Source organism: Galeopterus variegatus, unplaced genomic scaffold (genome assembly GCF_000696425.1).
Source record: "Galeopterus variegatus unplaced genomic scaffold, G_variegatus-3.0.2 Scaffold1033, whole genome shotgun sequence".
Classification (NCBI taxonomy): Eukaryota; Metazoa; Chordata; class Mammalia; order Dermoptera; family Cynocephalidae; genus Galeopterus; species Galeopterus variegatus.
In genome coordinates, this window is record NW_007727144.1 from 175,774 (window position 1) to 193,476 (window position 17,703).

At 38.0% G+C, this 17,703-nt stretch overlaps 1 protein-coding gene across 1 annotated transcript in view; it reads right to left on the bottom strand.

Annotated features, from left to right (window-relative positions):
* Nucleotides 1-2,509: 2,509 nt before the first annotated feature.
* The window catches only part of LOC103591810 (olfactory receptor 10A4-like), a 51,607-nt gene continuing 36,413 nt past the window's right edge, over nt 2,510-17,703 (bottom strand). The window contains exon 2 of the mRNA XM_008574339.1: nt 2,510-3,449. Within this exon, the coding sequence (XP_008572561.1) occupies nt 2,510-3,449 (940 nt within the window). The remainder of the gene's footprint in view (nt 3,450-17,703) is intronic.

Below are 17,703 nucleotides of genomic sequence, written 5' to 3' on the forward strand. Positions count from 1 at the left end.
TGCAGACTCTATGTCTGAGACTGTAGGTGGTCCACTGGTTACACTAGAGAGCTTTCAAGGTCAATTCACATGAACCTTATCCTTTTTGTGCCCAGAGGAGTGCTATGTACATAGAAGGTGTTTATACTTAATTTTATATTTAACATATTCATATGTTAAATGTATATTTAACAAATATGTTAAAGATGAATGAATGAATGAATGATTTAGGCTGCCTTTTCAAGAGCTCAAAGCAATGCTGATCCCTGACCCTAAGAGGAAATGCTCAAGATTCTCCACCCATCACCACAAATTCTACTGTCAAATTTGCCCCAATACAAATCTCATACTTCTAGAACGGAACTATCCTTCAGGCATTATGTAGTTCGGCCTCTACTTTAGGCAGGTGAACAACTACCCTGTAGGATCAATAGCAGCATGAATTCATTATTAAGTGGAGAGGCAGATACATATACAAACAGTTATTGTATGATGTAATCATTGCTAAAATAGAAATATGTGCAAAGTGCTTTAGTAGCACAGGAAAAAAGAGGGCCTAACTTTAGAGGGGTGGTGAAGGATCAGGGAGTGTTTTACAGAGTTTGTGACATTTGGGATTTAATATTTGAAGGATGAAAGGAGGAGTGAGGCAGAGGTAAAAGTGGAAACAGCATGTGCAAAGTGATGGAGTCACAAAGAATACGAGACCTTTATTCTCTTCCTAATTAGGGATCCTTGTGGCAGAGGCTGAGTAAACACCACAGGGATGTGCACATATTTCTGTTATAGGAAGATCACTCTGGTGATAGTGTAAGAAAGAGCCTAGGAAACCATTCTCACTTCATGCGAGCTCCTTGCTAGCCTTTATGGTTGTATTAGAACAGTGTAATGAGAAGAGCATCAGACATAAAGCTTGTACTTTTCCCCCTAATGTTTTCCATTCTAGAAATGTGAACACACCAAGTTGATGGAAATTGTTATGCTTGGTGGATGTTGAGCTACCCTATCAGGGATGATAGTAACAAGTGTTAAGTCAAACATCTATGCTATACACATTATTTTGGTATTTAGGGCACTATAGGGGAAGTACAGAAGTACTAAGTGACAAGATTTCCACTCTCAGAGAGCTTATAACTTGCCTGTGATAGAAAAGAAGCCTGCCAAGTGTCTAGAAGGGCTTTCATGCTGGTATATAAAAGTGGGCTGTCTAACATTTCCATTGCTTGCATAATTTACAATGATTTGTTTAATTCTGATGACTTTTCATAAGTAATTTGTTTACATGATTCTCATCTCAAAAGGTACACCTCCCCTCCGTTTAGTTTCTTTACCAAGAGGAAACCAATACACCCAATTCATATGGATCTTTCCAGAACAGTCTATGCATGTATAGTTAAGTATAAATATATTTCCTTTACCTTTTCTGCACAAATGGTGCCATACTATACACATCGCACTACATCTTATTCTTTTGCACGCACAGTATATCACGGAAATCTTTCCATATCAGCATATGCAGAAATGATTCTTTTTTGTTGTTTATTTTTGTTTGCTTATGGATGTATTGTAGTCCATTGGGTGGATGTGCTTTAATTTATTAAACCAGTTAGGTTGCTTTTAATCTTTTGTTGTTTTTTTTTTTTTTTTCCTTTTTGTCTTTTTTACTGACCGGTAACGGGATCGCAACCCTCGGTGTCGCGCCCGTACCAGGGACTGGCAACGGGCTCACAACCCTCGGTGTTGCGCCCGCACCGCGCTCAGCCAGTGAGCGGGAACCGGTCTCCACATGGGATCTGAACCCTCGGTGGGAGCGCCGCCGCGCTCCCAAGCGGCGCACTCTCCAGTGTGCCACCGGGCCTGCCCTAATCTTTTGTTTTTACAAATTAATCCAGAATAAAAAACTAAAACTAAATTTTAATCCCAAGACATTTTTATCTCATGCATTTTTATCAAGACTTTAGGTGTTCTGTACTGGCCAAGCACCAAAACGACGACAACAGCCACAGAACTTCAGATGGGGAAAGGAGAGAGACTAGGATTTAAGTTTGAAATTGCACTACATTACTTTTTCCCTTCTTCTCACCTCCTACCTTACCCATGCTCCCCTAAGGAAAGTCATCTGCAGTAATGTCTTCTGTAGTCTAAGAAAATTGTTTGGGCACCCTCAGACTTTGGGGTTCTCTCAGTTGGTGGAAAGACCATGGGTTTGGTGCTAGGCAAGTCTTGGGTTCAAATTCAAATTCTGGTTTAATTACTGTTTAGCTTGATGGTCTTGAGCAAGTGCATTAATCTTTGAGTCCCGGTTGTGATATCTGTAAAACGTGGACAATAACAGTAGCTACCTCACATTGTTGCTGTGAGGATGTAGCACAACAGTCTGTGCAAAGGACTTATCATAGTGCCTGGCATGGAAAACTCATCAATTTCACAGTAACTCTTACTATAGAAAGATTTCCACTTTGTTGAGGTTTTCAGAAAGTGCAAAAGCAACTAGAAAATTCAAACTTTCTTTTGACCAGGTCTACATCCCTCATTGCACCAATTTTCTCAGAGCTACCTTCACATCCTTGTTCCTTAGGGTATAAATGACAGGGTTGAGGGCAGGGGTAAGCACTGTATACAGAAGGGAAAGCAACTTTAATAAGTCTTCATACTGAGGCTCTGACGGGAAGCCATAGACAATGCCCAGTGTCACATAATAGAGACTGACCACTGTCAGGTGAGAGGAACAGGTAGAGAAGGCCCGCTGCTTCCCTGTGGCAGAAGGAATCCTCAGAATGGTGGAAATGATGTGAGTATAAGAAGCCAGGGTCAGCAGGAAAGGGCCAAGGGCAAATAAAGAAGTGCATATAAAAGAGGTCATCTCAGCTATTTGAGTATCAGTGCAGGCCAGTTTCATGATGGGCTTCAAATCACAGAAGAAGTGGTCAATCTCATTGGAGGAACAGAATGTTAAACGAAAAGTGAGAACCATGAGAAGGATGGGTGCCAGAAATCCACCCACCCAGGAGGCAGCAGCTAGTTGTAAGCAGCCCCAGTGGTCCATGATGGTGAAGTAGTGCAATGGCTTACAGATGGCTATATAGCGGTCATAAGACATTACAGCCAGGAAAAAGCATTCTGTAGCCACCAAGGAGGCAAAAAAATAAAACTGGCAAGCACAGGTTAGGAAAGAAATAGGCACATGAGCTGATAACAGTGTTCTCAGCATCATGGGCTCAATGGTAGTGGTGTAGCCAATTTCTAGGAAGGAGAAGTGCCCAAGAAAGAAATACATGGGTGTGTGAAGGGAGCGATCAATTGATACCACAGTTAGGATCACAATGTTGCCCGTAAGAGTCACTATATAGACAGCCAGAAATATCCCAAAAAGAAGAAATTGAAGGCCATGGAGATCCCCAAAACCCAAAAGGATAATTTCTGAAATTTGAGTCTTATTTTCTTCTTCAGTGATAGCCCATGATTTGGATCTAAAAATAAATAAACAAAAACTTGAAGAATACCATTGATCAAATGCTATTTTTAGAAAAAAAATCAAACTTCTTGGAGATTTCATACATACTAAGCATAATTGGCTTCTTTCTGGAAGTTCAGGATTCTTAAAGCTTAATTAATACATTTGACCACAGTCCTCCAGGGGCCATTTGGAAAGTTAATCCATGACTTCAATTATCCCATCATGTTTAGAATATATAGGCTCTTGAAATTATGACTATGACACATAAATATGCATTATTTTTCTAATTTTTTTTTTGAGGGGGAATAGGGGGAAAATGTTCAATTCTTAGAGATCTTACTCTGGTTGTTTCTACTGGTGCTGGTGGTGTTATTATCAACAATAAATATTCCTAGTCGCCTATGTGTAAATTGCATAAGATCTATAATCAAATCTGTTTCCTGTTTAATACTAATTAAATTACATGTATTGTATTTCATCATGACGAAGGATGTCTAATTCTTAAAATTTATTTGATAGTAAGTTCTCTAAACTTAAGTAGAGGAGGCATAGCAGAGCAAGGGTGAAATAGTGGTGGTGAGGAGATGGTACGGAATAGTGAAAAGAGACAAGCCTGAATTAAAATCCCAGCTCTGCCATTTACTGGTTGTATGCCTCACAGCAAGTCACATTGCTTCTCTGACAGTTTCTTCATCTACAGAATAGCACATTAATTCTGTATAACAAGTTTTATACAATTACCAGTTCACACTAGGCACTTAATACATTCATTCATCTGTTCAACAAATATTGAGTGCCTACTATGTACCAAACTCTTTGATAAGTGCTTAGAATAAAATAGTGAAAAAGGCAATTTTTTTAAAGAAAGTCAGGAATACTCCCTGTGTCTCATGGAGTTAACTTTCTAGTGGGAGGAGAAAGACAGAAAAACAAGGAAAGAGACACATAAAAGAATTTTGAGTTGTTTACTATGAATGTAACAAACAACGACTCCAAATAGGAAATATGCTGTGTGTGCGTGCACCTGGGAGTGGGGCGTATTGGTTGAGGAGGTAAAAAAAAAAAGCCTAAAAAATCGAGACCTAAAAAAATGGGAAGCAGACAGTAATGCAAAAGTTGGGAGTGGAGGTGGGGAAGGACATTCTAGGCAGAAGGAACAGGCCTTGACCAAGGAAAGATTGAGTGTTAGAAAAACTAAATTAAACTAAACAAGAGCAGTATATGGTGGACAGATAGAGACAGAGGAAGGGAGGGGAGAGAGAGAAAGAGAGAAAAAGAGAGACAGAAATAGGAAAGGGCCAGAGAATTCAGATTCTTGCAGGCCATGCTACAGAATTTAAGTTTTACTGTAGGAATCCCCTGGAGGGTGATAAGCAGCAATGTGATCAAATTTACAGCTTAAAATCACTTTTTTCTGCTGTATAATAAGTGAATTAGAGGGAGAATTTAATGGACAGTGTGAGACAGTTAAGGACTATTTCAGTGGACTAGGTGGGCGATGATAGTAAACCGAATGAGGTGGTTGCAGAAAAGATGGAGAGAAGACAGATTCAAGACACAGTTTGAAGGCAGAAATGACAGGACTTACTGACACATTAGATATAAGGAGTGATGAAAAGTGAACTATTAGAGATGACGCATGGGTTTCTGGTATGAGTAACTGGTGACATTTACTTAGATGATGAAGATTATGGGGAGAGAAAATTTCAGGGAGACATAAGTTCAATTTGTATTAAGTTTAAGATGTCTGTAAGAATTCTGGGTAGATAAGAGAAGCAGACAGCTGGATTTGAGAGGATGCAGCCCAGAAAATAGGGCTGGACTAGGATATAAATTTAAGAGTTATTGGAATATAGATAACATTTAAAGCCATAGAAATGGATCAGATGAACTACAGAGAGATTATAGATATATAAACATGCCCTACACTGCACATTAGGACCCTCTTTCTCTTAGGTCTGACAGAGGAGGAGAAGCCAGAAAAGGAGATTGAAAAGGAGGAGTCAGTGAGGTAGGAGGAAATAGAATAACAGAATTCCTGTTTCAAAAGAGTTAATTGTGTTAAAAGCTGTTGTGAGATTAAGATGAAGACATAGAATAGTCTCTTATACTTGGATACGTGGATAATAGATTCAGTGGAGTGATGGAGACTGAAGGAGAGCAGAGAAATTGGGTGGCAACTACAGAGAGATGAGCATTAACCCTACCTCTTTTTTTCTTTTTAATTAATTAATTTAGTATTATTGTTATTATTTTACATTCTAAGATGTTGCAGAGCAGTAGGGGGGAGGGGTGGAAGGGAAAGGGGAGGGACACATGGTGGGAGGAGGAGGAAGGAGGGAGGGTGGGGCATGGTCGAGGACCTTGGTACCCCTCTCATTCAGGCAGGGGAGCCCAGGGGCCTTCTGCTGGCAGCTTGGTGGTATTAGTTGGGCATGGACATGGAGGAGCATGGCTTACAACCTCGGTGCCCCTCAACCTACCTTTTGTATGCTGATGAGAAGGATCCAGCACAGAGGGGATATTGACAATGTATATGGAAATGAGAAGCTAATTTGGAGAGTGAAATCTTTTAGAAAGTGAAAGGGGATGGGATACAGAGCACACGTGGAGGGGTTAACCTTGGATAAGGGCAGGAGCACTTCCTCTTTTTAACAGGAGGAAGACCAGAGAAAATAGACACTGTTGTAGTTAAGTTGCTACATTCAATCTTAGGAAGATGACTGGGTTTGCTTCTATGGCGTCTGTTTTCTCAATGAAGTATGAGAAGAGATCAGCATGTAAGAGTCTGGGTAGGGGACGGCATGTGGATGGTTTGAGGGCAGAGGAAAAGTGCAAAATAGTCACATCTGGAAGTGAGAAGGCTATATTACTAAACAAATGCTATGTTTCCCAGGCAGTGTTAAGTGGCAATTTGATTGTTGAGATAATGAATTTAAGAAGGTGAAATCAGACTGTTTTCTTGCATGATCTTCTTTGGCAACATTTAGCTTCCAGGATGGAATAAGCAGATAGCTGGTTTAAGTCAAGTTTGAGGTTTGCCAAGTTAAAACAGTGGAAGATAAGATGGGTAAGAGAGTTGGGAATATTTGCAAAAAAAATAAAAAATAAAATAAATAAAAGTCACAATGAATGACTGCATGATACATGTTAGGTCTCTTCCACTGATTATCAAGTCATGGGATGTTGAGATGGAGAAAACTTTTAAAGTATCATTTGACCAACCCTTTAATTTTGTAACTGAAAAGATCCAGACGGGTAAAGTGTCTTTCTTAGGACACTCAGATCCAGTCAGTAAGAGTGGGAGCTAACACCCAGGACTTATATTACAGTTTTTGCCTCTGTTATTAAACACGTACTTATATTTTTTGCTCTGTTTTCATTTCCCTTCAGTTCCCCAAATAAGAATGTTAATGTATAATATGTAAGTATGCGAAGGAAGGCTTAACTTCCATTTAGTAATTTGCATGTCTAGAGCATAATGCTTTTCAAAGAACTTTGAGATCCATTATTATTTCTAATCCTCCCAAATATCTTGCAAGGTATTTGAGAGTAGGTCTTTGATTTGTCTCGTTGGATTTATAGATGAGAAAACATAATGAAGATTACTACACCAACACATTGTACTTGCATTTCAATTATAACTCTTTCTCCTGGAGATAAAAAGTTAATCTTGTGCATGTTGATGTAAATGTAAATGTGAATTTACAAGATGCTAATTATATTATGAGCCGGAAGTTTTTGTCAGGTAACTGGATAATAGGAGCCATATGGAGATTGCCATCATCTGAGCTGAACAACAAATTGAGGTAGATTTCCATGATGGAGATGTAACAAAAAACTGCTTCAGTAAAAAGGGGTTTGAAGGGCAGAAGGAAGTAAACTGTTTTAGGGCTATGGTGGGTGTTCAGCAAAATAATACCTTCTTAGAAGAAAAAAAGAAAGAAGGCATTCCAGGCAGAGAAAATAGTGTGCAAAAATGTCCAGTAACCTGAGGACCATGTTGGAAGTGATTTTGGTAAGTGTTTGAGCAAAATGAATAGGGGGCTGAGAACAGAAAAGACAGGAACACACACACATTTTTGGAGAAAGAAAGACCAGCAAAGGATTTTTTAAAAATGGGTCATAGAACCGGGAGAAACAAAGAAAGTGATGTCACAGAGTCCAAAAAAGAAGTGGAGCCGTCAGAATTATTAGTGAAGAAGATGCCACAAATTTTGAAGTGTTGGGTGGACGGGGAAGAAGGAAAACCAACAAATGTAGCTCATAATTTTGAGAAGATTGTGGGTGAAGTAAAAGAGGGAGAGAGAGCCAAAATGCGAGGGGTAGAAGAGAAGACAGAGGAGAAGTTATTTTTATTCTTTTTTCTTTTTGGTAAAGGAGAAACTTGACCAAGATTCTAAGCAAAGAGTCTAAGTCCAGAGAGAAGGCAAGATGAAATACATGTAAGGGGGATGAGGGATGGAGCAAGGAAGGTCTCCGAGCAGGTTGGAGGGAATGGGATAGGAAAATATACAAGTGGGAGCATTATCTTCAGGTGGGAAAGAAAGGTCATCCTTAAGAAAAGGGAAAGGGGGTAAAGATGGATGTGGATAGTGATTATGAAGATAATTACCTCATCTTTTTCCGTCCACTGAGTTTGGAGACTTAAGCCATGCCTAGATGGCTATGATGAGCCCATGGTAGAGATGTTCACAGAAGCAGAATCTGTCTTCTTGTTCCGTCTATATATGTGGATCCCCAAATACTTAGTGGAGACCAAAGTGGGTTGCTAAGACAGGTAAGCTGGTTTGCTTGTACCACTAGTGTGTTGTTTGACCAGGAGTAGATCCAGTAACAGCATGAACAGACACCATCCAGCAGGACCTTAAGAATCATAGCTTTCCAACCTTTCCTTTTAACTTCATAGTTATACTTTCCTCTCCAACATTCTGGGAGGCCACAAGGCTTCCATAAAAGAAGAACTAAGAGTATATTACCTAAAGGCACTTTTAATTTTCAGGTGGTTGTGACCAAAACACTTTTAGCTGCTGCAGTGACCTCCTTTGGGTTTAAAAAGAGCATAATGCTTGCCAATGTATCTATCTTTTAAACACTCCAACAACCTCCTGCAAGCAGGCACTGTAGATACAGTTCAAACAAGAAAACCAATTATCTTTAAGTTTGGCTCCCAGGGGAGCTTTGCTTTTTAATTGAGAGATCGATGACAGATTCTCATGACATCCTGAACTTCCATTCAGTGACTGCTGACTAATGGTGTGAAATTGGATATTGGAGTATCTGACATGTCACATGGGTCAGAGACAGGATCCATCTAGGCCAGTGTCCGGAGACTGCTGAAAGAAAGCACCAAGCAATAGTTTTGGGAGGTTACAACATGAGAAGTACTGAGACTAGTGACAGAAACCCTAGGTTCTAGACTTGGATCTCACACTGCCTGTGCAATCTGCTGTCATTTATCTTCATTTAGTCCCAGTTTTTCCTACTTTGAATGGGGCAATAATCCCTGCCCTGCTGACCTCACAAGATTGTTGTGGGACTCAGACGAGATGCTGTGTGGAAAACCCCTTTATTAACTACAATGCTTCATACTCAATGAGGAGCATGTGAATGATGTTGATCATAGAAGTTGAGGATAGATTTGTCTTAAAGTTCAAAGAGGCCTGGGCTTCTAAAACTGGAAATAGAATTCTTGCTTTTTTATATCATTAAATATAGCCTGAAAACATCTAAGTCCCCTTCCCTCAAAGCCTTCAGTCAACCTTAAGTGAATTCCACATTCTAATTAAAAACACAACTGTTATAGTTTGGTTTTTATAATCAAATTAAAAGTCTTCTTACACAAGCTTTCAGAGGCAGTTTTTCAAACCTTGTCATTTTTCCATCCTTGGTGGACAGATTGCATTTGACCTCCTGGGTAAGTTTGCTCGGTGCTGCTTTCCAGGCTATACAGAAGCCTGGAAAAGAGAAGTGGAACATCTCTGTACAGCACTAAGTGAGGGATCTCCCCTGTTTCTTTGTTGGCTGTGTGAGCATTGTATAAAATAGAGTACTTACAGAGATATGACCATTGTCTCTGCTATCTCAGGACATAATCATTGTCACCATTCAGTTATAAAGCTCAAAAACAAAATCGGGTTCCCCTTCTGTTTCGGGCAATACTCTCAAGCTGGGGATACAAAGGTGAGGAAAGGCTGGAAAATTCCATGACTTAGGAGCTCAAATGTCTAGTGGAAGTGACAGACATGTAAACAAAGCAATCAAATTGTCATATGATAAATGCAACAATAGGACTCTGCAGAACACAGAGATGCATCACAAAGAAGGGAATTGGGGGGTAAGTTTGTAGGGAAGCAGTAACAGTGAAGGTCTTTTTGAAGGACCTGCCATGTGATTGTTTTCATTTGTTTGTTTTTCAAAGCAATTTTCCATTTGTTATTTTATTAATCTTTACAATGCCTTGAGTTGTGAAGGATGAGTACAGGTCTGTCAAGCCAACAAGGAGATGGAAATAATTTCAGAGGGAATAGCATGTGCCATTAAGGAGAGGCAGGAAAAGAGGCTGGAGAAATAGATAGGTACCATATTATCCTAAGGAGCGTGGACTTTATCCTGAGGTCAATGAGGAGCCATTAAAAGATTTTAAATGGGGAAGTGACATAGTCATGTTTGTCTTTTAGAAAGCTATATACTTTTGGTGGCTATGCAAATAAGTTATAAGTAATGGAAGAGACCGGAGACAGGATGTCCCGTGAGTAGGCCCTCGCTTCTATCTAGGAGAGAATGGTGGCCATTGAAAAGGGAGAGGAGGCAATGGCTTCAGATGATAATAATATCATCATCATTGACACTAAGATCATTTTCTCCTTGTATCATCATTCAACTGTATCAATAGTCATTTCTGGAAGAAAGTAATTTTTCTGAGTATCCCCTAATATATAGATGCATCATAACCCTGAAGTTCATATCTGACTTGGTTATTTGATGTCAACTCACGTTTCCCACAAAAACAATAGCAGTCTCAAATCCTCAGCCATCCAGAGAAACCCATATAAAGTACAAAGTCCTTGAAAAGTATTGTTTGTAGTGAAATATGGCTGTTCTATAATAACATTTGTTATATGAATAGTGAATGAACAAATTAAGGAATAAACATATAAATATAATTTACTAACACAGGCAAGGCTCTCTACTAGGTACAGTGGGAGATGCAAGGATGTCTCAGATATAGCTATTGGCCTTGATGAAAATAAAAAACGTCTTTCAGCCAGATAGCTCACCGAAGTGACACCTCCTTCCTAATTGCCAGCTTGCCAGTTACTAAGCCTCAGCAGGAAGTTTGATTAAAAGAAAATCCAATAAATTTCACATAATCTTCCATACGCAAAGAATACTAACCTAAAGATCACACAAGGTGTCAGGTCTTGATTTTTAAATTCATGCGTTTTTCAAAAACTAAGTTTAATGAACAATACATAATTTGCACATGGTGAATTATTAAAACAGTGTAAACTAAGCCTCCCTCCAACCCCAGTCCTCCAGTCTCTCTCTCAAGAAGCAACTATAAACAATTTGTTGTGGGTGCTTTAAGAAATTTCATATGCTTATACCAGCATTTATATACATTTGTATTTTTCCACATTTACACAAAAGTGATCATAAAATACATAATAATTTTATGGAGATTTTTTATTTAATATGTCCTGGAGATCTTTCTGTTTCTGCACACATGCATCAATCTCAGTCATATTAACATTTGCATAGTGTTCTAGCATATGGATGAGTCATTATTTATTTTTTCTTCAGAGCTTGTTTTCTAAGAAATAAGACATTATAGGTACAGTAAAAATTCCATTTGTCCCCAATCCCATTTCTCTTGAGCCTCAGGGGAAACCAATACCCTAAAGTTGGTATGTGTCCTCCATGTTCATGTTTTTATTCTTCTACTACATATGAACATATACATAAATGACTGTTTTAAATTTCACACTAATGACATCATAACTTTTTGCAATTTATTTTTTTTCCAGTTCACATTTGCGTTTTCAGACCCATCCCTGTTGATACAAATAGTTCCCATGCACTCATTGTTGGTTTACTTTGCTCCTCATTATATTGAATACTGATAGTTGATTATTTTTTCTTTGTAGCTTACTTGCTAAAAATAAGGGTCCTACAATTGTAATTATTTTTCTGAGATCCTTGCATTGAGGTTGCACTGGATGGATTAATAGAAGGGTGGGAGATTCTTATAAATTGAAAGAAAAAAAATTGAAAATCTGAAAATTTGGAGGGCTAGGAAATAATAGAAATTTAAGTTAACATTTTAGCTGTTACGAGTGTTGCAATGAATATCCTTGAACATGTTTCCAGTATTTTTTAAGGTATCTAGGAGATGAATTGCTGGCTTGGAGCATACATATATTTTCAGTTTTACTAAGTATTGCCAAATTGTTCTCTAAAGTAAAATAAACTCACGTTCCCACAAGCAACATATAACAGTTTCTGTTTCCTCACATTCTTGCCGGCATGTGGTGTTAGCAGATGTTTTTATTTGGAGCGAGCTGATGGCTGTGGAATAGTATCAGTACGCTAATTTAATTTGCATTTTCCTGATTAGTAGTGAGAATAAGCATGTTTTCATCTATTAATTGGCCATTTGGTTTTTTTCTCTTCAGTGCATTGCCTATTAATATTTTCTCCATTATTAATTTGGATTGTTTGGGGTTTTTTTAATAAATATTCTGTAGTCTGTAATATTTGTCTGTTATAGATTTGTTGCAAATGTCTTCTCCAAGTCTGTCACTTGCCTATTAACTTTGTTTATTATAATATCTTGTAATATAGAAAGACAGAGGCTTTGTTCCCCTTGATGTGGTCAAATCAATTGATCATTTATAATTTGAGCTTTTTTTGTGTCTTGTTAAAGAAATCCTTTCCTACCCCAACATCATAAAGATATTATTATAAAATTATTTTAAAATTTAAAAGTTGTTTTTAACATTCAGTTATTAAACCTACCTGGACTTTATTTCTGTATATAATGTAATGTAGGAATTGAATTTTATTTGTTTTGATAGAAATAAGCAATTGTCTCCACACCATTTATTGAACGCTCCATCCTTTCCTCCGATGATTTGCAATGTCAGTTCTGTCAATATACCAAGGTTTCTTATATTCTCAGATTTGTGTCTGGGTCTCTCTTTTTCTCCCACTGATCTGTTTGCCTCTCTCTCTGCAGAAATATCATACTCTTTTAATTACTATAGTTTTCTAAGTCTTGGTATACATAGGATCTTTCACTTTCTTGGTTAAATTTATTCCTAGGTATTTTATGTTTATTTTTTGGTAGCTATTGTAAATGGTTTTGATTTCTTAATTTCTTTTTCTGCTAGTTCGTTGTTGGAGTATAAGAAAACACTACTGATTTTTGTATATTGATTTTGTATCCTGCAACTTTACTGAATTTGTTTATCAGCTCTAAGAGTTTTTTGGTAGAGTCTTTAGGTTTTTCTATATATAGGATCATGACATCTGCAAAGAGAGATAATTTGACTTTGTCTTTTCCAGTTGAAAGTTATATTTCTAATTGTTTTTGCTACTGTATAAGAAAATTACTCATTCTAAAAAAATATTTTCTTTTTTTTTTTTTGTCTTTTTGTCTTTTTTCCGTGTCCGGCAACGGATCGCAACCCTCAGTGTTGCCCCCGTACCGGACCGGGGACCGGCAACGGGATCGCAAGCCTCGGCGTTGCTCCCGCGCCTCGCTCAGCCAGTGAGCGGGAGCCGGTCTGTATGTGGGATCCGAACCCTCCGACGGGAGCGCCGCCGCGCTTCCCAAGCGGCGCACTATCCAGTGCGCCACCGGGCCGGCCCCTAAAAAAATATTTTCTATGCATCAGTATTAACTACTTTAACAGTTAAAATAGTTTGTCTAAAATTTTTCTTTAGCTTTCTATGAGGCCAATCAAATAGTCCATGAATAATGACACTTTTTTTCTTTACAATGCTTAAATCTATTTTTATTCCTTGTTCATGGCTCTAATGAGAAAGTTTCTACATTAATTACAATGCTTATTGTAGGTTTTCAGGCAGTATCCTCAGATTAAATGGTACCCTCTACTCTTGATTTGCTTAGAGGTTTTATTTTGTTTTTTTGATTTTGTTTTCATGGAGTGATGCTGAATTTTATTTATTTGTTTTTCTTTATCTCTTGAGATGAGTACATATTGTTTTCTCTTTAATCAGCTTATGTAGTGACTTGTAACGGATTTTCTAAAATTAGACTATCCTTTAATTTGTGGAATCAAGCCCGTTTGGTCATAATGCATTATTTTTTATACATTTATTGAGCTCAATTTACAATATTTTGATTAGGACTTTTGAGACCTTTTTTCAAAAGTGAGATTGGTGTATAATTATTCATCTCCCTAATAAGCTTGTCTGGTTCTAATATCAATGTTTTACTAGCCTTACAAAATGTATTGGCCAGCTTTTCCTCTTTTTCTATTCTTTGGAATATTTTATATAATATAGAGATTATCTGTTATTCGTATGTTTGATAAAACTTGCCTGCAAAACCATATACGACTGGTGCCTTTGGTTGCAGAAAGGCTTGCTACCAAGTGAATTTCTTCTGTGTTTAATGGCCTATTCGTGTTTTCAGTTTCCTCTTGAATAAACTTTGGTGATTTTATTTTTCTACTGAATTGTCCATTTCATTAAAGCTTTTATATTTATTAGCATAATGTATTTCATGGCATATTTATTAACTGAAAAATTTGAAATATTTATTTAGTAATGTCATTTTCATTGCTAATAATGGTTATTCAGGTTTTGATGCTTTTTTAGTTATTCAGTCTTATCTGAGTATTGCATATTTTGTTAAATCTTTTTAAAATGAGGTTTTGGCCATATTAAGCATTTTTTATTTATTTTTTATTATTGTTTCCTATTTCATTAGTTTCTGTTTTGATATTTATTTTCTTTCTTTTACTTTCTTCTGGTTTGCTTCATGGTTGTTCTAGACTTGAATGCATAGCACGTTAATATTCGGGGTTTCTTTTTTCATATTGCATGCATCACATTTTCTTATAAGTATCAATAGGTTACACCCACAATCCAGGATATGTCATTAAGTAATAATTAATAATAACTTCCTTTTTTTTCTTTATTCTATTTAGAAGGAGGTTTTTTGTTGTTGTTTTGTGTGAGTGTGTGTGTGTGCACTCTTGTTTGGTCATTATTACTATAATACATAATAGTAATGTTACTAAGTCCAAGCCCTGCCTTCTCAAGATGCTCTCAATATGGCATAGTTTTAGAGGGTGAGGAATATCAGCCAGAATGTAGTCCAAGCTTTCTTCAAGTCACCTAAGGGAGAATGGTTTTGGGGTGGGGGAGGGCAGTGATAGAACATGATAGGGGACAGACCCTAGAATCCTTTCTCCAGTTCAACGGGGCTCCAGTGCAATGGAGCCTTCTGAAATTGTAGAAGGGACACATGGCTACTGGTAAAACTTGAAAGATTCCAGGCACTATCACGGATCATTTTTTAAAGTATTTTTCTAGAAAAGTCTTGAGTTTCCCTATGAGATATGGTATTTTCTGAGGCATCTGAGTGAGATGAAAGGTATGGTTGGGGAAGTTCTATCTGGGCTAGTTTTAGGAGAAAGTCCTAGAAGAGCCCAGAAGGTGTGATTATCCTCCACCTCTACCTGTACATTTTCTGAATGAATGGGATGGTGGAACTTCTTAGGATGCTTTCTTTCCCTCCCTTCTCTCTTTCCTCTTTTCCTTCATTCCTACCTCCCTTTCTTTCCTTCTCTCTCTTTCTTTTCCTTCCTTCCTTCCTTTCTCTTTCTCTCTTTCTTTTCGGTTTTGGTTGCTATAGTTTCTTTGTGCCCCAGATACGTTAAGTGAGAGCTCAATCTAAACAAAATGTGTTGCTGCTGTCTTGTTCCACAGTGTTCATCTCCCAGTGCCTTGATGCCATAGTGTATAGCAGAAATCTAGGATTTAGTGAAAGCCAAATGGTCACTCCAATGCAGACTGATAAAATAGGTAAGAATGTAGGCCCTGGATTCATACTGACTTCAGTTCAAAATTCTGACTCTACCCCATACTGAAGTAACAGCTTCTCTGATCCTCTTTTTCCTTGTGTAATATCAATCAAAATAAAACAAGGTTGTTGTGGTGATTATATGAGATAATCTAAGGATGTACCATAGTGTCTGGCTTTTTTTTTTTTTTTGTCTTTTGTCTTTTTTTCCGTGTCCGGCAACGGATTGCAACCCTCAGTGTTGCCCCCGTACCGGACCGGGGACCGGCAACGGGATCGCAACCCTCGGCGCTGCTCCCGCGCCTCGCTCAGCCAGTGAGCGGGAACCGGTCTGTATGTGGGATCTGAACCCTCGGGCGGGAGCGCCGCCGCACTTCCCAAACGGCGCACTATCCAGTGCACCACCGGGCCGGCCCCGTGTCTGGCTTTTAAAAGGCCCACAATAAATGCTAGCTCTCTGTTACTTTCTCAAATCCATATCTAGTTAACTCCACCTTACTTTGAGTTACACACATACCTTAAATTTTTTCATCAACTATGCACAAAAGATATGTACTTGTTCACTCAATGGGCACTTATTCAGTACAGCTCACTGTTACTGGAAAAAACAAATATAGATGTGACTCATGTCCTTAAGGAACTTCAATCTAGTTGGGAATACAACTCATATATGTGCACACACATAGACACTGGATCAATAGAAAGCAATGGATTTGCAAATACTGAGTTATAATGTTGCCTGACAGGAGCATAGGAAAAGGTCATACTGGAACTAGATATTGGAGAGGGGACAGAATATTGAAGAAGGAAAGGGGGAGGATTAGTAAAACACCTCTGGACTTTTCAGAGAGTTCAGAAGTGATCACAAACATCCATGGCAGAGCCCAAGGATATAGTACTTGCAAAGTTGTCATTATTGCCATAAACAACATATTTTGAATTCCCAACTTGATTACAGGCACTGAGGTGGTTACATAACTCTCAGACACCCAGAACTTTCCATCCAAGGCATACAATCTAGTACAGGAGGCAAGATATGAGTGTAAGAAAGGTAGAGCAGAATAGAATAAGGCAATACAAGAATACAGGATGATTGCATGCTGCCATCATTATCCTAAAGTTCCAAGGAAGGAGTGAACAGTTTTGGTTGACTCAGGAGAAAAGCCATGATTAGAAATATGGAGAGAATTTTTCACTGATGAACAGTGAAGATATTGTGAATGGCCAACAGGCACTTGAAAAAGTGCTCAATATCACTAATCATCAGGGAAATGCAAATCAAAAATGGAAAAAACAATCCTAACATACATATGGAATAATAAAAGACCCCAAATAGCCAAAGCAATCCTGAGCAAAATAAAATAAAATAAAGCCAAAGGAATAAAACTACCTGACTTCAAATTATACTACAAAGCTATAATAACCAAAACAGCATGGTATGGCATAAAAATAGAAACTCGGACCAGTGGAGCAGAAGAGAGAACCCAGAAATCACCCCTCAGGCTTACAGCCATCTGATATTTGACAAAGGGAATGAAAACATAAATTTGGGAAAAGACTACCTATTCAATAAGTGGTGCTGGGAAAATTGGATATTCATATGCAGAAGAATGAAACTAGACATGCACCTCTCACTGTATACTAAAATCAACTCAAAATGGATTAAAGACTTAAGTATAAGACTGGAAACTGTAAAATTATTACAGAAAATATAGGTGAAACACTTCAGGAACTAGGTCTTGGGCACAGACTTTAGGAACATGAGCCCAAAAGCACAAGCAACAAAAGAAAAAATAAACAAATGGGACTATATCAAACTAAAAAGCTTCTGCACAGCAAAGGAAACAATCAACAGAGTGAAATGACAACCTACAGAGTGGGAGAAAATTTTTGCCTATTATGCATCCAACAAGAGATTAATATCTATAATATACAAGGAACTCAAGCAATTATACAGTAAAAAAACAAGTAACCCAATTTAAAAATGGGCAAAGGAACTGAATAGACATTTTTCAAAGGAAGACATACAAGTGGCCAACAGGTACATGAAAAAATGCTCACCATCACTAATCATCAGGGAAATGCAAATTAAAACCACATTGGGATATCACCTCACCCCAGTTAGACTGGCTATAATCAAAAAGACAGAGAACAACAAATGCTGACAAGGATGTGGAGAGAAGGAAGCACTCCTACACTGTTGGTA